The sequence below is a fragment of the Stylophora pistillata genome, chromosome 1, assembly GCF_964205215.1.
Source record: "Stylophora pistillata chromosome 1, jaStyPist1.2, whole genome shotgun sequence".
In the NCBI taxonomy this organism is placed as follows: domain Eukaryota; kingdom Metazoa; phylum Cnidaria; class Anthozoa; order Scleractinia; family Pocilloporidae; genus Stylophora; species Stylophora pistillata.
In genome coordinates, this window is record NC_142519.1 from 30,270,367 (window position 1) to 30,298,130 (window position 27,764).

The window sequence follows — 27,764 nt, forward strand, 5'->3', positions numbered from 1 at the left end:
GACGCTGAATTGACCAATCAGACCGCGCGTTTTATTGTGGTTATGTTATAAAACATTTTCAGTTAATTTTGAGACAGAAGTATATAACAACGTGGTTGCTACAGCAATACGTTCAAATGTAAAATTTCCCCGACCAATTTTACAATTCCTAAATTAGCTCTAGTGATGACCTACAACCACCCCAAAGCCATACTTTCCGCTTAATAATTTTTGCTCTCAATAAGTCACATGAAAGCCAAATAGATTGATAGTTCCAGCTTCACACAACATAAAAAAGGATTGATTTTGTTGTCAATTTCCACAAAACAACATTAAACAATCCTGCACATTTTTTTTTTTTTGCTTTTTCTAAATTACAATTCAATCAGGAATTTGATGGATGAAGAGTCACTTGGTACATGTGCTGCCACTAAAACCATACACTTTTTTTTTTAATTGAAATGAAATTTAGTATATTTAATTAAATTTCATGTCTATAAAAACCTACCAAAGTACTTGAATTGATAGAAAAATCTACTGTTTCATAACATCTCTGAAATAGATACATTTTTCACTGACTTAGAGTGAAATTCCCAGACCTTGAGGATTCTCTTTTTCCTGACCATTTCCTGGCGAAAACAAGAAATGGCGGTTAGTGGCTTAATTAGATGTAAATCAAGACCACCCCATGCACTTTTTCCTGTAGTCGGCATCACGTGGTACGCGCGAAAAACAGCTAATTTCCAAGAAGAATCATTGGTACATACAGTGAACAATAAGGAATGAACAGCGAACACTTCGAACTGGGTACGAAATTCTTCGATTTCCGAAACATTGTGACGTCACGTGGTTAATAAAATGTGCATATTACAAAGAGACTGCAAACAGGAAAAAATAGGAAGAGGAATATTACCAGATTTTCCTCGCTGAATCGCTCAAACAATGATCAGTTTTACCAAAAGAGATAGGTATATTGAACTGGCTAGGCTACTGCGAAACATTGTCCGGGAAACTCTGCGAAACATCCTCCGAGGAAACACAGGGTTTCCAAAATTAGCAATATCGATAACTGTTCAGTTATTTGTTTGTGCAACGTGATGAACTCAGCAGATTCTTATCGTGACGAGCAAAGCAAACAGCGCGTGAAAGCAAATGGTTCATTTTCATCGTTTTAACGATCAATTAGGACGGCTATGTGGATTATGGCGGGGATTTTGACAGCTGTGGCTTTATGTAGTAAGTCATTATGTAATACTCAGCGTCACTTTCGTAAGTTTCCCGTATGATTGTAGATATCGTTATACATGTGGCAGACGATGTATGATAAAGTGAAACTACTATGGATGGTCTCTGCGAGGAGTTTTAGTAGTACAAACTTCATAGCTGAATTGCTCCAGACAATTTAGCAATTAGTTATGGAACGTTGTGAGAGGTTAAATTTTAGCAATTATGCTTCTCACTCTCTAACCTATGTTAGTTCGTTAAACCGATAAGCTCTGCTGAGTGCATTGAATTAGAACTTAAATTCCTGTGTCATTTAAGTATGCTACTTTGGGTTTCCTTTTTATCAATTTCAGTTAACACCAAGATTAAGAGAGAGAGAAGTGACAATGTTTTGTTAATCTCTTGACTTCCTGTGTGTAAACAAGTCGATATTAAGTGTTCTTCGTCTTAATTCAGACATCTTTGTCGAAAGACAAATTTAATCCGGACATGCTTTCCTCACACCAAACTACTCTTTAAGAAATAATTTGGATATATCAACAAAGTTGAAATGGTAAATTGGTCACCATAACGATTACAAAAGCTGACGTTTCGAGCGTTAGCCCTTCGTCGGAGCGAAGGGCTAACGCTCGAAACTTTGTTGATATATCCAAATTATTTCGTTACCCCCACCGACGCAGCCCCAAACAGTTTCTATCGAACCTATCAGCCTTTACTCTTTAAGAAGCTATAGCTAGAAACTTTCGAGGCACGATACGGGGGAACAGACACGACCCCTGCTTATTGTGTGCGATTTTGGGGCCCTGAAGGTCGTTAACGGAATATCTTTATATTAAACTGCCCCTTAGACGAAAATTGACCACTTTATTTTGAGCTAATTTGTTTACAGAATGCTGAATTTGGTCAAGTTAAAACCATTTTCGCCACTCAAAACTCAAAACAAACCTTCGATGATCAATTAGAGTCGTCCAAAAATCGTCCACCATTCTTGAAAACATATTCCGGCCGAGTCCGCAAACGTACGCAGAAAACGTAATCATGGCGTCAAAGGATCAACAAACTATGCGTCGCTTTGAAACAACTTTCCATTTAAATTTTAAGCGTAAAAGGGTGCTGTAAAAAAAGGAAAAATGATGAAAAAATATAACAAATAAAAAGGATACTACCGCGTATTGTTCGATATTGTGCTTCTATTTATATAGCACAACACGCAGCTTGACGCTTTTGGAAAGGAACAAGTTCCACAATAATATTGTTAACTGTTCGTTGGTGGCCTCTAGTTACGACTTCCCGTTTCGTTTTGTGGCATGAGAGTTCATTTTAAATGACGCTGTTTGATGGGTTTCAAACATAGTTTGCAACGCGACGTGATAAAAAAAAAAAAAAAATTGGAGTGGATAAGGTGTATGTTCAACGGTAAAATATGATTTATTTTGGCGAGATTTAGTAATTTGTAATGAAGAAACTTTAAGAACTCTGAACGACTACTTCCGTCACGCTATCCAACCTTCCAGCGTCCAATCAAGAGAACACATAAAACTCTTCCGTAAATTCTTAGAATTAGTATATTTCTCGGAAACAAACAATATTTCCCCGCCAGAGATCAAAACACTTCTCAACACTTCCGAGAATTTAGGGCACCTCCAAGGAGCTAGACTCAACCGTCAGCAGTCCCTCCTTTTCGGAAAAATCCATCGTGCGAGTTAAAAAAAAAGAGCGAGTGAAAAAAAAAACTGCACTGATTTTTTTTTTTGTTTTTTTGACTCGCGCGACAGACTTCGCCGAGAAAGATGGACTGCTCGTAGTCTGCCGTGCGTGACAAGCCGGTCAGTTTCTTATCAACTGGGCAGGAAGAGCCTGAGCTGCGAAAGGGCATGGGGACATGGGCAGAAAAAGCAACAAGCATACGTGGAGGGTGGGGAAGGGAAAAGAATGGCCTCCCGCCGAGCCCACATATTTTATCAAACTATGTAAACTGCGTAATTAACCTGAGGAATAGTACTGGTATATCGAACAGGTTAGGTCAGGGTCCAAAACCGGGTGCTGGGCTGGCTTAGCCTGCGAGTAGCCACTCAGAAGAGAGATTTAGCACGTGAATCGTGAACGGCAAGAGTGATCAAGCGACGGCGCCTTCAAATCCACCATTACGTTAGCTTACATGAAGCCAAAGTAGAAACGTTCACGCTATTTTACACAAACCGTGAAAGGGCAACCTGACATTAGCCGTTTCACGTAAACGCGGTGCTAAATCTCTTTATTATTAGGGAGCCAGGAGTCGTTCACCTTACCCCTGCGCAGTGAGTACCATTGGACCAAGAGCCGGGCTATGGCCGAAAATGGAGAACATCTCCAAGGATCTAGACTCAAGCGTGTGTGACAGGCCTCTCAATTTCTTATCGTCTGGGCGGGAGGAGTGAGCTGCGTAAGGGCATGGGATAATCCTCCTTAATTGTGCACGTAAAATGCTGGAAAGTTGCCAGGGTCCAGACCTCCGGCAAACCTCTCTCTGTCTCTTCTCAAATCTTTCTAGGGAGTGGAAAAACGTGCGTCTTGCAGCGTTAATAATGAGGACCCTCTCGCAGCCTAGCTTACTCTTGGTTAGTCTGACTCTCAAACAGTCTGAAGTCGATCACCTAACCCCTGCTCAGTGAGCAGCATTGGACTAAGAGCTGGGCTGTGGCTTGGTACTCAGTGCTTTCTAATCTTTAAAGGCAAATAACGGCTTAAGACATCAACACTAAAGTAAATTCTTGGTCACTTCGATTCTTTTCAGCAAATTTGAAAGCTACAGCTTCATCACCTCCGACAGAAACTTCAGTGGAAGCATGTTCCAGTGGAAGTTTGACAATACAATGGAAAGGTTTTACAGACCTGAATACAATCAAAGGAATCAACTGGAAGATAAAGTTTCCTGACAGCAGGAGATGGAGAGACTTGTCTCACTGCACGATGTCCGACGACGAGTGCTCAGAGGTGCCAAGACTTCCCCACGGAATCACGGTGCAGAGCATTACTAAGCAAAACGTTGCCATAGAACGCTTCGAAAACAACAGCACAATAGATCATGTCAAGATTATGTGTGCTGTTGATCAGCATACCAGCACAGGCACCAACACTAAACTTTATATCTATGACATCAGTTTTGTTGTTCAGTGTAAGTATCGAAACAATAATTTATTTTACAAATGTCTGCTTAGTTGCGGGGCCGCCTTAAAGCAAGAGCGAGGTTGGGATTGAACTCGTCTTCCTAGAGACGAGAGACTACTCAGTTTTTTAGTTCGTGTATATGATTAAGCGGATAAAGGGGGTAAGTTTCTAAAGAAACTGCGGTGCTGCGTCGATGGGGAGTAGAACAAGGTAATCTTGGTTTCATCGACTGAGTTGATCATGTAAATTGGCCACCGTAAAGAGTTTCAAAGTTGACGTTTCGAGCGTTGGCCCTTCGGCAGAGCGAAGTAACAAGGGTGTGTCAATCATGTTTTTCCCTGAACCCTTTTTGTTCCTCTTTGTTTAACTCTTTATCCCCTAAAAAATGACTAACTCCTGTCAATGTCACCCTGAATCATACATTATGGTCACGAGAATTAAGGAAATGATCACCAACTAAAGAAGCTCTTGATTGCTAAACAAACCCTCCTTGTCAGCGCCATAGGAAATGTATGGACAGCAATGGTGGAGAATATGCATCCTGATGTCAGTGGGTAAAGGGTTAATTCAGACTCACCTCGTTTAATTTTTGTGTACCATAATAAGCTCTTATTTTACAGTTTATCTCTATCTAAGCAGCGACGGGTTTAGTTAAATGTTCCAAACCTCAGCTGTTTTATATTTTAACTATTATGATGCACGAATGAGATGTATTACCTCGTTCGCTTGTTTCATTGTTTCTGTTCTGTTCTGTTTTGTCGTTCTGTCGGTCGTGCGTTCGTTATCTCTCTTTCTTTCTTTCGTTCGTTGGTGGGTTCGTTCGTAAAAAATCGTGAAAATATCTGTAAATGCAAAATTGTCAAGAGTAGGATTCCGAGTGAAGAGTTTAATGGATAACTGAACACACTCTATAAGGGGTTTTATCAGTTTTCTATTGAATATGGAAAGCTATTCGAGGCTTCATTAGTTTTCCTTGTAAAATTTCTATGTGATGGTTCCAGAAACCTTGCACTTTTTTTCCCCCAATTACATGCGAAACTTAATTGTCCATCACAAATTGGTTTCCAATTGCGGTTACATACAGTTGCCTTGAGTTCCGCCTCCCGGTTAACTCAGTTGGTTAGAGCGCTTCATTGTTGTGCGGGAGGTCGAGGTCGATGGTCGAGCCCCGGCCGGACCAATACTCAAGGTCTTAAAATAACTGAGTGGAATGCGCTACCTTTCTATAATATGAAGAAATGGATAGACATTCTAGTCTTCTCGGATAAGGACGAATAAACCGTAGGTCCCGTCTCCTGCATCTATTAATTAGTTAATTTGGTTAGGCAGGGGACGTTACAAAACCCACTCACGAGATTACTGTGATGTGGTCTGGCCTGTTTACTGGGAATTGGGGGGGAGGGGGCATCTTCAAATAAGTTTCCTTCGATTGTTTGTAAACTGCTGATGCAGTCCGGCCAAAGTCCCCCGAAAAGTGTTGTGATGTGTATTTGATCATATCCACATGCCAATTTGCGCAATATAAAAATTAAGTTATTATTATTATTATGTTCCCAATGGCTACCAGCGATATTTTCATACATTTGTTTTGACTGACCGCTGTGATTGCTTTGGGTTTTTGCTTTAAAGACTACGCTCTAACATTTCTTATCTACTCTTTAGGTGCGAAGCCTGTGGAAGGGAGAAATCTCAACTTAACGAGAATTCTTCAGAACATGGTTACGGCATGTGAGCGAGTAAGTTATGTGCATTGGTCTATCAATGGAAGTAACTTTGCCAGCTGCGACTCTTGTCAGGGTTGCGAAAATTGCTCTAAAAAAGGACGCGAAGGCAGTAACGATGAAGTCAGTTTGGATTTCAGGAGAAGATTAAGATTTACGGGAGGTCTAATACTGACCAACATTTAAGGTTATGATGACGGACTCGAGATTGAGGTCAGATTTGACATTAAAAAAGACTCTGGTGTGAAGAGAACGGTTGGGCCTAAGACTATAAGGATTTTGGTCGAGAGGGCTCGGTACTTTTCGTCATTAGTAGTCACGAATGCTCCTACTCTGGTAATATCCACTTCTCCTAGGTCTGTCTCTCAAAGCAGAGTGTCTGGTGCACCCTTCACTATCCGCAACCCAGAGCATGAAAAACACAAACCAACGAGCGGTGCATCAGCCACAAACAGACTTGCACTGACATTGACAGTGATTGCGGTTACTAGTCTCCTCTGAATTTGTCTGAGAAAACAATGCCGTAAAAGACCATACCGGAAAATTCTTCTTTTAAACAAGTTCTTAACCTTAACTTTTATTTTTGCAGGTTTCAAAAGAACTTTTTTTTGTATTACAAAACGTTGCACGGTTGTTGCAGGCAACTACTGAAAATAAAATAAATTTTCCTTTTGTATAGGACCTATTTTCTTAGTTTTTTTTTTTTAGGAAAAAATTTGCATCTTACTCGCTTATAGGAGGATATTTTATAGAACTGAGTACTTTCAAAACGAAGCAGGTATCATATGCAAGGTCTTTTAACTTCCGATGAAATTAGTTCAGATATTTATTTTTTAACTTGTAAAGCTATTTATGGGTAACAAATAAATTCATTTTGTGTTGTCTGGTTTATCCTAGCCTGCGTGTAGACGGACTTTCCTTCGTCCCTTCGTTAAGTCCGTCTGCGAAATAACGAATAAAACCGTGTTCTGAGACCCTCCGCAACTAGCAGGGAAATATATTGTCGATCGTAATTGGCTATTGCCTTTACTGGTTCAAACGAGCCATTTTGATTGGCTCGCCTCTTCGCTCCAGTCTTTTGCTGCTTTAGGTCAATGTTTTGGTTTTTCGCACGTGAGTCTGAGATTGACCGGGGTCTTAGTTGTGTAGGTGTACCTGAACGTGGCAGATGGAAATCAGTGAATGTCAATGTAACCTTTGCTTCAAATATATTGAAAAGGAATGCGAAAGATATCGTGTGGATGGCAGAGGAAAATTCAATGTTCGCACAGATATACAAACGCTACCGTTTGAAGTAGCAAATAGAATTCAATATGTTTGTTGCATTTGCGTAAATCAACAGCTACACCTAGAAGCATATCTTTGAATTGAGAATCGACAAGAATGCCTCTACCAGTCATCGTTGACAACATGCATTCCGGCGAACAGTACACGAGCACAAAATTGCCATTCATGACTTGCTGGATTATTTCTGGGTCATCTACATTTGTGAGTGCGCGCTACAGCGGGAATTCCAAGATTGTTGATCTTTCCAACTTGACCTTCCATCAAAGCAGTTAGAGGAGAAATTACAACAAGCACACTAGATCCTCGGGGTTTTTTAAACAGTACGTCAGAGACGATTGGAAGACATTGATAGATAAGAGACTTGCCGTATCCAGTGGGAAGATTAATGAACACGTCTCCCTTTTCGAAGAAAGCCCTTATACCATAAACCTGTTCTGGCAATAGATCATCGACTTGAGTGTAACTTTTCACTTCTTCTAAAGCACAATTCCAACACTCTTCTGAAAACTTCGACGACGCCATATCTCTAGCATTAGGGAGCTTACGAATCGATGACTTTCCAGAGGACGACGACAACTCAACACTAGAAGTTGTTTATGCGCATGCGCTACCGGATGTGGCATTATTTCGCGTGTCGTCTTGAAGGAGGCGACGACTTCAGAAGAGCTGTTTTGAAGTCGTCTTCGCAGCGACGCATCGAAAGGTACGTTTTTTTCGGAATATTGGCTGAATCTAACGCTTAATCCTCAAACACCTTCCAAATGTACCAACGGGAGCTTTCCTGAAACAGTTTTTTGCTTCTTGAATGTTATTTACGTCATAGTTTTTAATTATCAAACAGGAAAGATGTCAAACGGCGAAAACAATGACCCAAGCCCTTCAAACGCACGGTGAAGAAATAAATAAAAAGGGAAATTGGCCTTTAAGGTCAATTCAGATACCAAGAGAGATAAACTGTAAAAGAAACTAGTCTTCTTCATTCAAAAGTTCTAAGTTTTTATTCATTCATTGGCTATAAACCAGTTTTGAATAGTAATCAAATATTCTTTAAACGCTTTCGAGTTGTCATAAGATGCAAAACAAGCGATGCGAAGATTCAGTCAGATATACTGAAAGATTTTGTCAAGGAATCGATCCAACTATTAGGCCATTGTAAGTAACAATCTCATCCGTTAACTGAAAAAAAATCAGCAAGCTTGAAAAAGTCATTTTAGTAAAATCGGGATTCAGCATTGTACTGATCATTTCCCAGCCGTTGTCTAAATCGAATCGATCATACTTCCAATACCGAAAGTCCGGGTTTTTTGAAGCATTGACATCATACAGCAAAAGAAACTCCCTGTCGGTGATAAATCCTTTTCTGTAGGCATATGCAATACACTCTCTGTTCTCTGCAAAGTTCGGAATTTTAATCAACACGTTAAAACAATCTAAATAAAAAAGTCAGTCTGCGACTTAAATTTGGTGGGAAATCTCTGCGTCGACGTCCGCAGCTCGTAATTTAAATTTGGCGCGCAATGGCAAACGACGACAACGAAGTCGATGACGTCTCATAAAGTGCCCACATTGTCGCGACCAAAGTCGAGAAAGAAGTCATCGATTCGTAAGCTCCCTAATCGTAAACTTCAGCGAAAAACTGGAGCGAGGAGGCGAGCCAATCAAAAGGCTTGTTCGAACCAGTAAAGGCAACAGCCAATTATGATCGACAATATATTTCTCTGCTAGTTGCGGGGGTCTCAGAACACGGTTTTGTTCGTTATTTCGCAGAAGGACTTACGAAGGAACGAAGGAAAGTCAGTCCGCACGCAGGCTAGTTTATCCACGAGTATACGAAGAATACTTGTACACAGTTTTCTTTTCCTTCTTCATATTGTTTCGTGTTGGGGGGCGTTTTAGTTTACGAAGAACCATGATCACATTAATGACTAGAATCGACTGAGCACGGAAATTCCGCCCTTGCGAAACGACTCGTAAGGGATTGCCTGAGGGAATAGTACGAGCTTTTCTTGACCAATTACAAGGCTACGTAATGAAAACCAATGCAAACCTGGATTAGTTTCGACACTCTATTGGAAACTGTTACGCCGGAGGACTCAGTCACATAACCGATTAACCTCGGTTCAGTCCTCTCATTTTAAAACAGCCCGGCTTCACTCAGTCAAATTATCCCCAGTTCTCCCTTTAAGCCTGGGGGCAGGTTCACCTTAGCAGCTTTGTCCCAAGAGATACTACTGGAGGTGTAGTATCGTCATTCAGACACAAAGAGACTGTCCCTTCTTCATTGCCAAAAGCTAACTGAACTTTATTAACAAACACGTTACACATAGAAGTAGAAGACTTTTACTGACTTATAGTAATTTTACTGCATGCAGATATTTCCAGTAGAGTAGGATGACTGCGAGTAGTGCATTTACTGAATTAAGTACAAATTGCTCACCTTAGAACCCAGCTCGTTGTCAATAATTACAAGATAGGTGCATGTGTAGTCAATACACTACAGGTGGGAAATAACATCTTTCGTTTTTCTAGGGGATCTCTCTTGCATACAAACAGGCTGCAAAGCTTGGAAGAATACTGTATCAACATTACCTACACCGCGGCCCAAGGGTTCAAAGTTCCCAGACTGAAAAATCAGTATATAGTAGGCGTGGACACAGCTATGAGAAACTTGTCAGTAGCCGGATGTCCGCAAGGCACTCGGCCCACATTGTCGCGACCAAAGTTGAAATCTTCCGCTGAGATTTCACCTTTCATTCTGTGAGTTAATTTTCTTCTGGGGGGGATTTATTGTCTGCATCACAAAGATGAAATCTTCCGGGGGGTGGATTTCAACTCTGAATCAGACATAATGCAACGTGCTTTCGTGATCTTTGCGATTTCAAAGACTGTTTAGAATCTGTTCGGAAAATAATGCAAAGGCGCTCTACCGGTGGGAGATACCTGAACATCAATGTTCTCATACTCGGTATGTAAGCATTGTAATGCATTCCATCAATTTTACATTGGGAACCTTGGAAAAATTTGGCCACAACGACATCAAGGACGTGGTGAGATATAAAAAAAGATTTAATGAGCATAACAATTGCCATATACGTGCCACGTGCCACGCGCGGGACAAACTTTTTTCGTTTACAAAACAACAATATGCAAAACGACAAGACGAGGGGTCAATGAAGTCGCGTGAGGAAGAGGAAAAACGACGGCAAATTATTCGCGTTTCTATTTAGAGCTCAAAACTGCCTTCACGTTTTACACTGACTGAAGAGAAAGGCTGGCGTCCAGGATAGGCAGCGTTGAAAATAAGCAAATTTAAGTTGGAACATTCGACTTCCATTCCTTAAGATTGTAGAAATTTGGTGTAGATAAAAGTATGAATACTGGAATACACTTGAGCGAAAAACAAAGAAGCACTTTGTGAAATTTATTTTGCAGCCTCGAAGTTTGTAAATTTGATTAGTAAATATGTAACAGTGTTTTCAATTATTCGCCGTAAATGTTGCAATCTGATTCGCTGCTCTTCTCGCCATCTATCCCTTTATAGACGGTAAGGTGAGTAACCTAACAGTATGTGGTTGTGAATAAAATTAGATAAAAACGTGTTACCGTTAAGTTCCTTAGTTTTGAACGACAAGTAGAGTTATGTCAAAAGAATTAGATCGTTCGTTCTCAACTTCTTTGCGAGAGAGTTGTTTCCGTTGCTTTTCCTTATTCGACTCTCGAGCTTATTATTAATTGTTAAATAGCTGTGTCGCTTTCTAGAAACTTATGTTAGTTAAGAAAGAGTATAATACTTTTATATAAGGATATATTCATTTCTTAGTCTCCTAGGAAGTTGAATCTTTTCCTCTCGATTTTTATTCGCGATAGCTGATTCGCAATCGATAAAAATCCGAAGCTAATAATTTTATTGTTAAATAGCTGTATAGATTTTTATAATACTTCTCGTGATCAGGGAGGTGTATAATCCTTCAAGAGGGTCTATATTAAGAAACTTCTTTCTAAAGTACAAATAAAAGTTTTAATGGAGTTGACATTCAGAAAACCGATGAAATATTCAGAAAGCAGTAGAAAAAAAAAGAACTCAGACTTCAGAATAAGGCAATGTTAGACCTGCAAAAAGCTTTCATCATTGCATATTAGTGCAACTCGTAGCCTCTTTTTGAACCGATACGAAGTTTGGGAAGTTAATGGACTTTTAAGTGCACGGCGTCAACTACCACCTCAATCAAGACGGTATGGAGATCTTGGCCTCGAATGTTAAGACTCAGCGGCATTTCATATTGCGACAAGGTACAGTTAAATAGCTGTATGGTTTTCTTAAAACCATTTGAAATTAAGAAGGTACATAATCCTTTGAGAGCTTCTATATTGAGATAATTTCCCTCTAAAAATATCAGTAATTGTTGTAATGGAATTGACGTTTAAGAAATACTTTTAAAATATACGGAGACTAGACGAAGACTGAGAACTTAGACTCCAGAATCAGCAAAAGTTAGACCTGCAAAAGCTCTAATTCTTGTATATGAGTAAAACTCGTAGCCTGTTTATGACGGCCGAGGACAAAGTTTGAGGAAACTGAGCTTAAATACACGGCGTTAACTGCCCTCAAACAGCGGGACGGCAGGGAGATCTTAGCCCTCTAATGTCAAGACGCGGCCCGCGTACAACTTGGATATCAAAATTAGCACCTTAGGATGACAGCTTTAGTCACGGAAACTGTCAACAGTTAAAAAAAGAAACTATCAGTTTTATATCGAATTTTTATATATCTGAAGGAGTTACTACGAGAGATACAACAGGTGGGAAATAGGATCCTTCGTTTTTCTAGGGAAGCCCTTTTGCATGGAAACAGGCTGCAAAGCCTGGAAGAATACTGTATCAACGTTACTTACACCGCGGCCCAAGGGTTCAAAGTTCCAAGACTGAAAAATATTTAGTAGGCTTGAAACAGCTATAAGGAACTTATCCGGAGTAGCTGGATGTCCGCAAGGAGCTCGGCCCACACTGTCGCGACTCAAGTTGAAATCTTCAGCTTATAATCTTTGGCCACAACGACAACTAGGACGTGGTGAAATATAAAAAAAGGCTTAATGAGCATAACAACTGCCATGTACGTGCGACGTGCCACGAGCCACGTAAGGGGCAAATTTCGTTTACAAAACGACAATATGCAAAACAACAAGACGACGGGTCAATGAAGTCGCGAGAGGTAGAGTATCAACGACGGCAAATTATTCGCGTTTCTACTTGGAACTCAACGCTGCCTTCACGTGTTACTCTGAAGAGAAGAACTGGCACCCAAGATGTCAGTGTTACGAATAAGCAAATTTAAGTTGGAAGATTCGACTTCCATTCCTTAAGATTGTAGAAATTTGGTGTAGATAAAAGTATGATCACTGGAAGACACTGACGAAAAATAAAGAAGCACTTTCAGAAATATGTTTTGCAGCCTTGAAATTTGTAAACTTGATTAGCAAATATGAAACAGCGGTTTCAATGATCACAAATGTTGCAGTCTGATTCGCTGCTCTTCTCGCAATCTATCCCTTTATAGATAGTAAGGTGAGTAAGGTGAGTAACCTAACAGTATGTGGTTGCGAATAAAATTAGATAAAAACATGTTACCGTTAAGTTCCTTAGTTTTGAACGACAAGTAGAGTTATGTCAAAAGAATTAGATCGTTCGTTCTCAACTTCTGTACGTGAGAGTTGTTTCCGTTGCTTCTCGTTATTCGACTCTCGAGCTTATTATTAATTGTTAAATAGCTGTGTTGCTTTCTAGAAACTTATGTTAGTTAAGAAAGAGTATAATACTTTTATATAAAGATATCTTCATTTCTTAGTCTCCTAGGAAGTTGAATCTTTTCCTCTCGATTTTTATTCGCGATAGCTGATTCGCAATCGATAAACATCCGAAGCTAATAATTTTATTGTTAAATAGCTGTATAGTTTTTTTTGTAATACTTCTCGTGATCAGGGAGGTGTATAACCCTTCAAGAGGGTCTATATTAAGAAACTTCTTTCTAAAGTACAAATAAAAGTTTTAATGGAGTTGATATTGAGAAATACTGATGAAATATTCGGAAAGCGGTAGAAGAAAAGAACCCAGACTTCAGAATAAGAAAAAGTTAGACCTGCAAAAAGCTTTCATCATTGCATATTAGTACAACTCGTAGCCTCTTTTTGAACCGATACGAAGTTTGGGACGTTAATGGACTTTAAGTACAGAGCGTCAACTACCACCTCAATTAAGACGGTATGGAGATCTTAGCCCTCGAATTTCAAGACTCAGCGTGGTTTCATAGTGCGACAAGGTTCCCTCGGATTTGGTTATCAAAACTAACTCAATTAAATAGCCATATAGTTTTCCTAAAACTCTCCGTAATTAAGAAGGTGCATAATCCTTCAAGAGCTTCTACACTGAGATAATTTCCTCCTAAAAATATCAGTAATTGTTGTAATGGACTTGACGTTTAAGAAATACTTTTAAAATATACGGAGACTAGACAAGACTGAGAACTTAGACTCCAGAATCAGCAAAAGTTAGACCTGCAAAAGCTCAAATCCTTGCATATGAGTAAAACTCGTAGCCTTTTTATGACGGCCGAGGACGAAGTTTGAGGAAATTGAGCTTAAATACACGGCATTAACCGCTCCCAAACAGGACAGCACGGAGATCTTAGCCCTCTAATGTCAAGAAGCAGCGCGCGTACAACTTGGATATCACAATTTACACCTCAGGCCGATGGCTTTAGTCGCGATAGATACGGCAGACAGCTATGGAAACTGTCAACGGTTAATAAAAGGAAACTATTTATCAGTTTTCTATCGAGTTTTTATATATTGTGAGAGTTATTACGAGAGATACAACTAACAATAATAATAATAATATTAATAATAATAATAATAGGACATTTATGATACGCAAATTCCATAAAATGTTCAAATGCGCATGACGAGATTAAAAAACGAAATAAAAAGGCTAAAAAGCTAAAATTACAATTAAGAGTAAACTTACCATAATTTAAAATGCTAAAATTACAATTAAAACTAAACTCACAATAATAAAAACAACTGATTGTTTTAAGGGCCTTTTACGGAAAAGACCATTGCAATAGTCAAGACGACTTGTTATAAATGTATGGACAAGCATCTCAGATAATTGCCGTATAAGATACTTTCTGATCCGACGAATCTTATAAATATAATAAAAATGAAGAGGCACAGATTTCTGTAATATGTGATGCCATGGACAGCCTAGAATCAAACAAACAACCAAGATTTTTCGCGAGTGGCACGGGATGAATATCTGAGTCACCCACACATATACTGATATTATCTAGCTTTCGCAGCTGTTGTGATGAACCAATAATGAGGAATTCGGTCTTGTCGTCATTAAACTTAAGATCATTATTTAACATCCAAGAACGAATGTCCCTCATGCAGTCTTCCATATTCCTCACCACAGCAATTTGTTTAGCTCTGTCGTTCGGACTAAATGAGATGTAAACTTGTGAATCATCAGCATAACAGTGAATCATGGGCAGAAGATGTTTCATTATCTCAAAAAGCTCACTCGTGTACAACGTGAACAATAGCGGACCAAGGTAGGAACCATAAGGCATGCTGCATTCTAATTTAAAAGGTTTAGATAGTGACTCTTTGATCATTATCCGCTGAGTTCTTCCAGACAAATAGGATGCAAACCAGGAGAGGGCTTTACCCTGTATACCAAATGAGTATTCAAGTCGACGTAGCATGGTGCTGGTATTAAACTGATGGGAGATAAGATCTTTCTTTTTTATACGGAAACTCTTTTGCATGGAAACAGGCTGCAAAGCCTGGAAGAATACTGTATCAATATTACCCCGCGGCCCAAGAGTCCAAAGTTCCCAGACTGAAAAATATTTAGTGGGCGTGGAATCAGCTATAAGAGACTTGTCAGTAGCCGTATGTCCGCAAGGAATTCGGCCCACATCATGGTCGCGACCAAACTTCTTTGAGTTAATTTGAATATATCAACAAAGTTGAAATGGTAAATTTGCCACCGTTACGGTTATAAAAGCTGACGTTTCGAGCGTTAGCCCTTCGTCGGAGCGAATAGAGGAATTGTGGGTTGTGTGTGCTTTTAATGGCAGAAAATGGAGCTACGTGATTGGTGGGAACATGGCAACGAGAAAAACACGAATAAATTAGTGGAATGAAAAGCGTTCGTTGATACCTGTGGGATTTAGACTGCCGATTTGAAAGATGAGCCTTTGTTCAAGAGTTTTGCGGCTTTCCGTGCTACCTAAGTGTAAGGAAAGACCGCAGATTGCCATATGTTAGAATAATTGGGTAAATTAAAATGTCTAGCGACTGGTTTCGATGTGTCCTCGTCATTCTTCTCCACTTCGCGAAGGTGTTGTCGGAATCGGTCACCTATTCTTCTGCCTGTTTCGCCGATGTAAATATTTTTGCAATAAGTGCAAGTTATGCAATAGATTACATTGGCGGAGGTGCACGTGAAGTGAGTTAATTTTCTTCCGGGGGGCCGGGGGATTTATCATCTGCATCATAACGATGAAATCTTCCGGGGGGGATTTCACTTCGAATCAGACATAATGGGTTAATGCAACGCCGATCAAATTATCTATAAAAGGTTTCTAGATTATTATAGACCGTGCATTTCGTGATCTTTGCGGTCCCGAAGACTGTTCAGAATCTGCTCGGAAAATAATGCTAAGGTGCTCTAGCGGTCGGAGATACCGGAACATTAGTGTTATTACACTCGGTATGTAAGCATTTAAGTGATCATGAGTGATTTGCTTTCCAAGCATTAGTTGAAGACGCACGCGTGAATGTAGTAGGCAGCCCGGTGGATGCTTCCGGCTTCGAAAAAAAAAATTCAGAAAAAAAAAGAGACCTATTACCAAATAAAGATTGGGCGAGTTTTATTAAAAAATATGTTGATATATATTCAATCAAGCATGATTGTCGGAAATCTTGCATAAGATTTAATTGTTATTACTGAGATACCTCTCTTTCTCTGTTCCTAGGGCTGGCGCGTGTTGCACTTAGCGCTGAAGGTAAGTTCTATTCTTATCTATATCTACGTGGCTTTTCATAATATTCCAAACGATACAGGAGTTAAGGTTCCGGGAGTGGCGGGATCTGGTTGTGTTTCCGTTATCAATAATCAAAATGTTGAACGGCAAAATCAACAAACTCCTTTGCTTGCATAAGAAGGTAATCTTGGGATAAACATTCAGATATTTAGTTCAAATTTCTATTTGGGGAATATAAATCTAATTTATTTTTTTCTCTTGTTGAGCTGGGTCGAATCGGACCACAGTGACCTGTGAGCGTGTTCTTTTGAGCATCGGAGGTTAAGCTTTTTATCAGCGTTTACTTTTTGAGGGAATCATTTGGTGAGATGTCTCAATGGATGGCTAAACTGTATTGTTTCGTTTCGAGTTCTAGAGGTAAAATGCTTAATTTTCGTCTTCTTTGGGATGAATCCTCTGGTGAGTTGTTCAATGAACGACTACAGTTAATTATCGATGTTTTTTCGAGCACAAAGGTGAAGATTTAATTTTTTTCGAGTGTTCGAAGCGCGAATACAATTAATTGTGAGAGGTCTTGTAAGCAGTGACGGTGGAATGGTTAAGTGGAATGGTTCATTGAATTACGCGTGTCGTTATTGACAACGAGGATGAAGCGCTTGGTACCGTTTTTTACTGCTATATTTTCCACTTGTACATTTTACATTTTTGACTTTTTTAGTATTTACAGGACCCCTTTGATAACAGTACTATTTTGTACTAATGAGTTTATCCTATTTACAATAATCATTTATTATTATTCGTTCATTATTATTATTATTATTACATTTGCGGTATCATGTTGGTTAAACCCTGTTAGTCGAATGGTTCGAAGAACGACTGCCGTTAGTTGTAAGATTTCTTGTAAGCAATGAAGGCGAAGTTTAGTCACCTTCGCTTTTCTATGGAATGAATCCTTCGGCAGTATGGTTTGAGGGACGATGTCGGTGAATGCAAGTGTTGTCTTTATTTATTTATTTACTAAACTTTGAATTATACAGATTTTAATATACAAATTGTAGATAAATTAACAATTAAAATAAATTAAAAAAATCACAAGATCTGAATAATTAGGTCAGTTTATACAGAATACGAGGATTCCTTATAAAAATAAACTGCCTCAATTAAAAAACATATATATAGTTCTATTTATAACGTAAAAAATTATAGAAGTTTGCTCAAATATTGAGAAATATCATGACAATATATTATCAATCAATTACAAAAATCTATCCTTATTTACGTTAAACTTATTAAGATAAAATTTGTTAACACTCTTCTTAAATGATGAGAAATGTTCAATTGTTCTGATATCTTGTGGTAGGCAATTCCACAGGTCTACAATACGATTGAAGAAAGAAAACTTAAAAACATCAGTTTTAAAAAGGACTTTCACCTGTGTAGCTTTACTATTTGTGATGTTATATTTGGGTGTCTTAAAATTTACCTATGACAAAACGTTGAAATCAATATAACCTTTTAGGCACTTAAAGAAAAAAAAAATCTCCAATATCTCTCTTCTATATTCTAAACGTAAAAGTTTCAGTTTGACAAGTATCTCGGGATAACTTAAGTCAGTTTTCAGGATAAATTTGGTTCCACGTCTTTGTACACGCTCAAGTGTAGTGATCTTTAGTTAAGTGTAAGATGACCAGACCTGTGAAGCATACTCCAGCTGTGATCGAAAAAGTGATTTGTATAAACTTATCAATGTTTTCTGATCACATTCATTGCTGCAAGTTCTTTTGATCATGCCCAGCATCTTGTTGCCTTTACTGATGATGACGTCAATGTGATTATTCCAAGATAACTTGGTAGAAACATGCACACCTAGGTCTTTCTTAGTTGTAACTGACATAATCTGTGAGCCTTTAAGTGTATAGGTTGAATTGACAATATTCTTTTTCCTTGTGATTGCACGGTATTTGCATTTCTTTGAGTTAAACTCCATGAAGTGATCAGCTGACAAATCCTTTAGATTTGACAGGTCACTTTCCGGTTGTTGAACATCATTGTTGTCATCAATGATTCTGAAGCATTTCATATCATCAGCATACAGTTGTACAGCGGTGCTTGAGTGTATAACTTTAGGAGCCGTATTCATATAAATTATAAACAAAGTGGTCCTAAAATGGACCCCTAAGGCACTCCTGATGATATTGTGTACATGTTAAATATGATCTAAACCAGGAGAGCAGTTTGCCTCTTATACCCATATTAAACTGCTCTTTCAATAAAGAGTTAAATGAAACAGAATCAAATGCCTTACTAGAATCCAAAAAAACAGTGTCAACTTGCTTTTTTTCGTCGAGTGCTTTGGCAAAAGCATGAGTAGATCGGAGGAGACTAGTAACACAAAAGCGTCCACTAACAAAGCCGTCTTGCAAATGGTAAATTTATGGTTGGAAGAAGGGAAAAACATACGAGAACACACATTTTTCATGGACTTTTGATATGATACACAGCAATGATCTTCCTCTGTAGTTCTCAACCATCTCCCTATCGTCAGGCTTCAAGACTGGAACCAAATTTGCAGCTTTCCATACTTTTGGGAAACAACCACTGTCCAGATGTTTATTGAACAGGGTGCAGAGGAAAATAGACAAAGATTTTGAGCATTCTTTCAACAGACGCGATGTTATTTCATCTGGTCCACAAGATTTAGCAGTGTTCAGCTGATCCAGTAATTCCCTTACCATAAATGGTGAGATGGTAATGTTACTTAAAGACTGGTCGTCATTATCAAAGTCATTGAAAAATAGTCTTCATGAAGGGGAACACAATCATCTCTCTTGAAAACTGAATTAAAGTAGTTATTGAATAGTTCTGCCTTTTCTTGAGCATCATATTATCATTTAGCTTGATAATAATATCATATTATCATTTAGCTTGATAATAAGCGCAGAATCGCTTTGGGTTTTCTGTTAGAGTTGATGACAGACCTTTGAAATATTGTTTACGCTTCCATTTGATAAGTGATTTGAGTTCCGCACGATGCAATCAAAACATTGCTCAGTGATACTCAGTGAATGAGTTTTTGGCCCGCTTCAGTTCTAAGCATCGCCAGAAATCGAAGACATTTTGCTCCCGCACTCATTGGTCAGCGGATTACAGTCGGACGAAAACAAAGATGGCGGTCAAGACAAATTCCATGTAAAATATTGAACTATTTAAGTTCTGTGGACCTTCTTTATGGAGAAAAAGGCAAAAGAAAAACAACTTTGAACTGATCTCTTGGTATTTTTGAGGCAGAGCGACTTATAGCAATTTGCTGTCTGATGTAATGCAAGGGACACTCTGTACTAAGCTTCAATGTCCACTCAAAGTGGCTTTTGTTGTAATCGTCTAAGATGTCAGACATTTTAGCTTAAACCACTTGCATTAAATAATGGGAAGATCTAGGCAAATAGTACTTGAAGAGGGCTTTTTCCCCAGTTGAAAACACAGTTCAACGAACGTACTAATACAGGTCTCTCTGATCTGCTTCTTAATTTTCGTGCGAGAAAATTTTTATTCAAGGCACTACTTTAGTATGAGGGGGTCTGGATTGGGTTTATTTCCCGTCAAACATTGCTGAATTAGAAAAAGAAATATGGCGACAGTTTGAAGGTTTCGCAGAGGGTTTTCTTTTAACGCTTTCCCTTCTGGTGCGTCCTCAAGGATGGTCTCAGATCACAGACTCCAAAGAGCAAAAATAGCAATTTTCAAGCTCTTTTGAAAGTATCTCATTGTCAAGAAATGTCTCTTTTTATGGACGATTGGCTTACTTCGAACTTCCCTTTATTTAATGCGAGTCGGAGCTAGCCTTGACTCCCTGGAGGGTTGCTCCTCAAATCGGCGATCCTTTGCCATGGATTACGCTCTATTTGAAACAGACTAGAGGTAATGGCTTGGCTCGAATATCGAACATTGCTGACTTTGCTGGAAGTAAGTAAACAAACAGCTTTTGAATTATTTTTATGTTAGAAGTACAGCTTAATCTCTACTGAACATGTTTCGGGTCGGAGCTAAGGAATAATCTTACTCGTATTTGTGGTATTTTGGATTTTTGTGGAAGCCCCATACATTTCCTTAAACGATTTCGCCGCCATTAACTTCTCAATACGCACGCGCGTCCGGCATTTTGACCCAAATTTCTGGCAATGGTCTCTCTTTCTTTCTAACAGATTTGACAACTTCAGCATCAATCCATGAAGCACTATTAGCTGATTTTATCTCAATTTTAGGACACAATCGTTAACAGCTGCAAGAGAAAGATCCATCCAATTGACAGTTGAAAAATCCATGTCATTTCCATCGTAAACTATATCCCAAGGAATATGATTTAAGATTTATTGAAATCCGTCAAAATCAGCATCCTTATAGTTGTAAACATAACGTTTCAATGGCTTAATACGCTTCAGTGGAATAATGTTGTCAAAAGTAATTAGCATACGGTCCGAGGAAAATTCCTCTGAGAGAATTATAATGTGTCTAACAAATTTAGGAACAGAAGTGATAAGTAAATGAAGTATTGTTGAGTTGTCCTTCGCAGATCTTTATCAATGCAACGAAAGTGAAGATTTTTCATTTTCATTATCTTGTGGGTTTCAATATAATGCCAAATGGTTAGAAGGACGACGAAGGTGTATTGAGAGTGTTATTAGTGTTGAGGGTAAGGTGTTTTCATCTGTTTTCCGATTTTAATGGTTACAGAGAGACTAAAATGAGCTGTGAGTGTTCTTATACAGTCCGAGGATGCAGTTTTAACACCAGGTTCTACCATTAGGTTGAATCCCTCGCTTTCGGCAGGACGGTTCTAAGGAGATTTAGGGTGAATGGTGAGTATCCTTAGCCATGAGAATATAGCTTCTGTTCACTGTTGTTCATCCTTCGAATGAATTCTTTGGCGGATCAGTTCGAAGGACAACTACGTGAGGTGTTAGAGAGAGTTCTTTCTGAGCACTGAGAGGATGGTCGGAAGAGAAATCTGTCATTGACTTACCCACCGAGACCACTGTTAGGCTCGATTTCCAAATCTCATTCGAGTGTGCTCTGCTGATTCAAGAGTATTAACTGTGCTATAGTTTGTATGTTTTTTTCTGTGCCCTCGCCTATGTGCTCAGTTCTCCTGAATTGTGAAGGAATATCTTTCCCTTTGTCTCTGAATTGCGAGGCTGTATTGCATGTGGTCTATAATCAGGTGACATTGCATGATTCAGTGCCGGTAGCCAAAGGTTAAGTTTGGAAACGTGGAAAAACGCGACTAAATATCTTGTTTTTTATTTATTTAACTTGTAAAAACTTTATAGCAGACTATATCTTTAAAATGTGTGAGAGAAAATCATTTATGGAAAGAAAATCTCTCAAGGAGATCGAAGGTCGGCAGCATACACTCCATCAGTTTAGTGTATCTCGATTGCGGAAAACCACGGATGGTTTAGAGTTGTAAATTGAACTTTGCTCTTCGAATGTACGGAACCTTTCATCAGGTCTGATGTTTGTGTGGCGCTTGACAGACCTGTTTTGAGAGATGGTCTATTTTCTTCATAGGTAATCGGCTTAAAAAGAAATAAATAAGATGACTCAACTTTTTGAAGATGACATTTTGACCCGATTCTATGTGACGAATGTGTAAGACCTACACTATTATTTTTACGAGTGGCCCAATCGCCAAGCCGGAACACACAAAACTCTACTTTTTCGAAGACGTCTTGATTCCTTAGGAAACTTCTCTAAATAGCTATTTTGCGTGGTGTTGCTCCAACCCTCTACACCATAATACCAGTAGTCATATTGTCCGCATTTGGTCTCTTTACAGACAGAACTTGTTTGACCATCAGGAGCATCTAAAATTGGACATCATTTCCTGTTTTCTCAAGGCCTTTAAATTTAATTTAAGGGTAATGCTTTAAGGGGCTAAATAGTTTAAGTTTCTTGGTGTTAATAAGCGCGTAATAATGTTTGTTTGCAGGCGAAAAGAGTGATACACCACCTACTATGCGAAGAAACACTTCAAAGCCAGGTCTCCATCAGTCCAGGGCTGCAGGATTCCCAACAGCAACTACTGCCTCAGCTGCAAAAGGACAGGTCACCCAACTTAAAACAACACTTGGGGTTGTGATTCCTGTGTCCTTTTTCGTTGGCATTGCGTTTGGTATAATCATGTTAGATTGGAAACGACGCTTTTGTCCTTTAAGAGTCGGCTGCGTCTTCCAACAGCTCGCCGAGTTCAAACAGCACCAATTTTGAAACTCATCAAGTTACTGAAACCTCACTTGTCTCTTAACCCTTCTAGGATGGATTTGGATGGGAGGGGAGACAGGAAGAACATTATACGGTCAAGTTTATCTTTGCGAGAGGTAATGGTTTACTTAAACACGAAGGCGCGCTATAAAAGGAGCCTTAGTTCCCACTGGACCATTTGTCAATCAACCGTCATGTGATGTAGAACTCTTAGAGTCAAGTCAGCTTGAGCTACACTACTCCAAAGCTGTGAACAGCGGGCGCATTCCTCAAAATTGTTTTATGTCTTCATGACAATACAAGAATTTTTGAGATTTGTATTTCCTTTCTCCAATGGAAACTGTCTTTATTTGTGGCGGTAAATTTGAGATCGAAGTAGGTGGTTCGCACGTTACCTCATTGCCACCATGCTGGTGGAAGTAAACAATAGATATCTCGTTAGCTCCTTTTGACCCGCACACGTCAACGGTGAGTGACAAATGAGCCTAGGTCTTCCCAGGGAAGACTTCCTTATATAGCGCGCCTTCGTAAGATGTAATATAACCTGGATAATATCGAGATAGAGCCATAAGCAGGATGGAAGCTTTGTAAGATGATAAAACAGGGATTAAAAGAAGACGAAGAAAAAGAAGAAGAAGAAGAAGAAGAAGGCAGAGAAGTTCTTTAATGATATGTTCATATAAAATCGTATTTAGCGTCATGTATCGTATCGAATATCGTTACGGACTAAAAAACTAAAATGAAGCCCTGTTCACAACAAAGCTTACACATGTTTTTATTAAACAAGGAGTATAAATCTTGTTTGATAAAACAGCTCTTAAACGTGTGGTTATTAAACATGTTTTGTTGTTGTGAATGGGGGTATTGTCATAACTAGTTACTAACTTTACATTTTGACTTTGATGTGAAAAGTGATCAAGCTTTTTTCACTGACTCATCATTACCTATGTTGATCTAAGCGATTTCTCCGATTAAAGAAAACGTTAATTATTTCAATGTCACCGTATTCTCACTGTTGTTGTTCCGTACTTAGCAAGTTTCAACACTCCATTTCAACTTTTAGGAAAGTCAACAACAATTGGCTATAAATAAAGGAGACATTTGGCAATAAGAGATGCGTTTAAATTTACCAGTTGTCCCGGTAGAAAACGGCCGCTAAATTCACCAATTACGGGCGTGTCGTGACTGGAGGAACTAACCGCCTGTCTTAGTTCAAACTCAAACTGCGCCGGTTTTTAGGGAGGAAACTTTTTGGTTTTTATGTTAATAAGAATAGGGACCTTAGGCAAATCACCTCGTGAACGGCAAAGAGGAAGTGATGAAATAAAAGATTTAATTAGCAGAACTGCCCTGCACGTAAGGGATCGCGCGAGGCACAACCCTGTTCATTTATTAAGAGAGGTCTTCTGCAAAACAACAAAGCATAATCACAGAGTTTGGAGTAGTTTTAGGACGAGAACGACGACGGGAAAATGTTCACTTCTTTGGAGAGGGGCCGTAAGGGGGGGTCACGCGCACAGTTCACGGCAATTAAAAAACGCAAATCACGAAACACGATAATTAATTTTCGAGTTTCACGGTTCACGGAAAATAAACTTACACATGAGAAAGACTTGTCGCCTTACCCTATATATATAATATTGTTGACAGTCGTTTTAATGTATTTCAGAAAGCGCTCAACTTGTGATTGTGTCGTGATTGGTAATGTCAGATTCGGTTTCACAGCTTTGCTCTGCAGCAGATAGGCAGTCGCTTAGGATTTCAGTCTCTCGTTGAATTCTTCAATCTCTCTGTCACTGTCAGACTGTGCCACGTCTCCAAACTCGTTTGCAGACGCCGCTGCCCCAGTGCAATTGTCTTGAAATCTGTAATTGCAAGGAAGTATAAAAAATACACGATCCACTTGACTACTGAAGTCTTAAAAGTTTTAATAACTGATATAATTAAATCTTGAAAGTTAGCAATTAGAACTGATATTATAAATGTGGATTCATCTTGTCTTGTGACTATCGGTGTAACAACAACTAAATACGTCATTTTGCAAAAGACCTTAAGATACATCGGGAAGTAAATAGATCAGAGGATCTTTAACAAAAAAAAAGTAAAAGAAATGTTTTTACTTAGGCTGATGGTGACAGATTGGTTAGTTTAATATCACAGTCTTACAAATAATGTGAAAGACTCTTACATGTTGTTTAACTCTAAATCACGATCACTGTCATTTCCCACTGATATTCCTTTAGGTGAACCGACGTTTCACATTACACTTCCATCACTTTGACTTTCTTGATCTCCTCCGCGGCTTCCACTCTTCTTCAAGAAGGCTTCCATATTTCTTTTCATTCCATCTTTTTTTGCATTGTGTTTCTTGGCATTATCTTCCTCGTTTCGACGTTTTGACAAGTTGTATTAAAGTGTTCTGTAAGGCAGCAACAAAAATATGACCTCCAGTGATCTTTACTTTTTTTAAGAAAACAATGAATTTTAAACACCTGCTTTATTCTTTGACAATACAGAAGTTCTCTGGATGGTCTTCTCCAGTGGTTTTCTTTTAAAGTAAAATTGATGATGATACTTCAAAGTGAAACTTCCGAAGCTTTTAATAGAAATGTTTCTGCAGACAAGCTTGAAGGATAATGCTCAACATTTTACGTACTTTTTTAAAGTATCGGGCTTTAGTCTGCGGAGTCCTGTCCGTTGGTACAATCTTTAATTTCTGGCAACGACCACACCTTATAGTAAATTCATTGACCGCTATGCTATTGAACATACTTGCCAGAGCTACAAACACATTGAAAGGCTAATTAACTAAATACATTAAAGACGATTTAAATAATCATCGTTATTATCATCGTCTCCATCATAGTAATAAAATGATAAAATTTTAGGAAAAATTATGACTGTTAATAATAACAAAAATTCTTAACGATTTCTTATAGTCGCACATAGCCAAATTTAGATCATCCAACATCTTGGTCTGTCGTTCATTTCGCTCAATACTGAATTTCGCCCTGTTTTAGGCGCTTTACAAGGTGGTCGTCCTCTATCTTTGAAGCTGACCTTTTCCTTCCACCTCTTGGCTTTCGTTTGATGACTTTGCTCTTTTGCTGTTCTTCGCCACCAGCAACTGTGATATTTATCACCGGGGAATCTTTCGAAAAGACGATTTCCTTTTTAAGAACATTGACTGAAAGAAAATAATGACAATAAAATTAATTAATCAAATAATAATCTTTTGACTACGTCCTTTTTATCTTTTGTCTATCTACTTTGACATTTATATTGGTGTCATTTTTTCTGGGCAGTTTCAAACCTCACTCCAGTCTCTTTCGTAGTCCATAAAAATTAAATTTAAGTTGCGTTTAGTCGAGAAAAAAATCTGTCCGAATATTCTTTTCCTAGTCTTCCTAGGTTGTTCCTATTCTCAGGTCTTCTCATTATTGTCAACACGCCCTTTTTGCAAAGCGGGCGATCAAGGATCATCAAGAAATATCTCAGGAGGTGTGTTGAATATCGCCTCTAACGACCCTAACCGAAATCACGGCTCTCATCAATGACTCACTTTCTGTATAATTTCTGAGAAAATTGTCGATTCTTAAGCAAACTTCAAATAAAATATGTAGGGGAGACTGAATAAAACTTTTCTAGACTTCTAGTATTATAAGGGCCTGTTTACATGGAGATAGGGTGACCTTCTAGAAGGGGCACCCTCTTAGAAGGGTAACCCTTGCCTATTATATTTTCCGGCTTGGTTTACATAAGAGGTAAGGTCACCCTATCTGCTTGGGGGGGTAACCCTCCTGCGAGGGCCAACTTTTTGCCATGTAAACACTTGAGGTAGGGTCACCCTCCTAGAAGGGTCAACTTTTGTGGGTTCAGTTTACTGTCAGATTGCCGCAAAACTCTGTAATGGCTTCGCGTGCGTATAAGCCCGATGAATATTTTCGCCGTTCTGTGGTGGCCAAATTGTTTGAACAGAGTTCGAAACAGTCGGAGGACAACAGTGTCGACATTTCGAAAAAAGACATAGATGATCGTGAATAGGTGGTCGACGAGAGTACCATAGAAAGCCGCTCGACTCGGAAAGATATGAAGAAGGCTTGCCACGTGAAAAATCAAAGAATTCACAGGGAAAACGAAAAGCGTCCTTCGCCACTGCTCTGCGCGACCAGGATTCCCCCAAATTCTCCCTCGGCGACAAAATGGCTCTCCTTCGTACATGCCTCATTCGTCGCATTGCAACATTGTACTGGGCGGCTACCTGTAGCGCCATTCGCTCTTGTAGGCGTTTCTCTATTAGGGGATACGACAGCAAGAACCCACAGCACTGAAAAACCGCAGCCAAAGAGGCAAGCGCAAGGAAAATTGAATTTACCGCCTAAATACTTCGTTTGTCCGCCATTTTGGTTGTTTTGTACTTAGCGACCGCGCAGTTATCTCCCTCGGTGCCAAATTCAATAATCGCGATAGCCCTGGGGACAAGACTTTGTATGTAAAAGGGGCTATCTTTTGCCCCTTCTAGAAGGGTGACCCTCCTAAGGGGGTCACCCTATCTCCATGTAAACAGGCCCTAAGAGATGTAAGAAATTTAACGCGAATTAAAACAATTAACACGAAAGTATGGATATCAGATACCTTTCACACGTGACTTTCAAGTAACACGTGTCATAAATTACGATCTCTTATTAAATTTTCATGATGAAAACGCTAACCTTGTAAAACTGCAGAATCCACAAAAAGCGGCCTTTTCATGTTCCACTGCGCTTGTGTATTGATTGAGAAAGCTTTACTGCCTTCTGCGCCTTTGGCTAGTCTGCACAGCTTAAGATCAATAGACGACCCTATTCCCCGCTTCTCAGCTTCGGCCTTGAGGCCCGCGTGTTCAACAATATGCCTTTTCAGGGCATCAAGGGAATTATGTTCTCTTTTCAGGGGAATTCTGATCCTTTCCTTTCCCCCAAGAAAACTGAAAGATCCAGGAGATTTGGGATCAGCGAAGTAGACAACCCCTTCTAAAACACGAAACGGCTCTTCGCTGACTTCGCTCTTCGACATTGTGGGTCGTGAGAAATGAAGACAAGACGTTAGACAATGAATAA

At 39.1% G+C, this 27,764-nt stretch overlaps 3 protein-coding genes across 7 annotated transcripts; 2 read left to right on the forward strand and 1 right to left on the reverse strand.

Annotated features, from left to right (window-relative positions):
• The first annotated feature begins 853 nt into the window (after positions 1 to 853).
• Positions 854 to 11,096, forward strand: LOC111338964 (uncharacterized). 3 transcript variants are annotated; one of them, XM_088728206.1, is made up of 4 exons: positions 854 to 1,215; positions 3,977 to 4,357; positions 6,013 to 6,086; positions 6,661 to 7,061. In XM_088728206.1, the coding sequence occupies exons 1-4, from the start codon at positions 1,173 to 1,175 to the stop codon at positions 6,748 to 6,750; spliced, it is 588 nt and encodes a 195-aa protein (XP_088584332.1). In that variant the 5' UTR covers positions 854 to 1,172; the 3' UTR covers positions 6,751 to 7,061. The 3 variants fall into 3 exon arrangements, with proteins under 3 accessions (XP_088584332.1, XP_088584396.1, XP_022801266.2); XM_088728270.1 differs by lacking the exons at positions 6,013 to 6,086; positions 6,661 to 7,061 and adding an exon at positions 9,888 to 11,096; XM_022945531.2 differs by having other exon boundaries at positions 6,013 to 7,043.
• An 8,943-nt stretch (positions 11,097 to 20,039) lies between these two features.
• LOC148742043 (uncharacterized) lies at positions 20,040 to 23,701 on the forward strand. Of its 2 annotated transcripts, none has more exons than XR_015992197.1 (3): positions 20,040 to 20,367; positions 21,136 to 21,260; positions 22,394 to 23,701. XR_015992197.1 is itself a non-coding variant. In XM_088735007.1 (3 exons), exons 1-3 carry the CDS (start codon positions 20,326 to 20,328, stop codon positions 22,669 to 22,671), a joined length of 372 nt encoding a protein of 123 aa, XP_088591133.1. In that variant the 5' UTR covers positions 20,040 to 20,325; the 3' UTR covers positions 22,672 to 23,701. The 2 variants fall into 2 exon arrangements, 1 of the variants encoding a protein (XP_088591133.1); XM_088735007.1 differs by having other exon boundaries at positions 21,209 to 21,260.
• An 872-nt stretch (positions 23,702 to 24,573) lies between these two features.
• On the reverse strand, positions 24,574 to 27,747 carry LOC148742044 (uncharacterized). Of its 2 annotated transcripts, XM_088734926.1 has the most exons (3): positions 27,378 to 27,747; positions 25,726 to 25,852; positions 24,574 to 25,084 (listed from the first exon to the last, which is right to left on the reverse strand). In XM_088734926.1, exons 1-3 carry the CDS (start codon positions 27,718 to 27,720, stop codon positions 25,075 to 25,077), a joined length of 480 nt encoding a protein of 159 aa, XP_088591052.1. In that variant the 5' UTR covers positions 27,721 to 27,747; the 3' UTR covers positions 24,574 to 25,074. The 2 variants fall into 2 exon arrangements, with proteins under 2 accessions (XP_088591052.1, XP_088590992.1); XM_088734866.1 differs by having other exon boundaries at positions 24,574 to 25,852.
• Between the last annotated feature and the right edge of the window lie 17 nt (positions 27,748 to 27,764).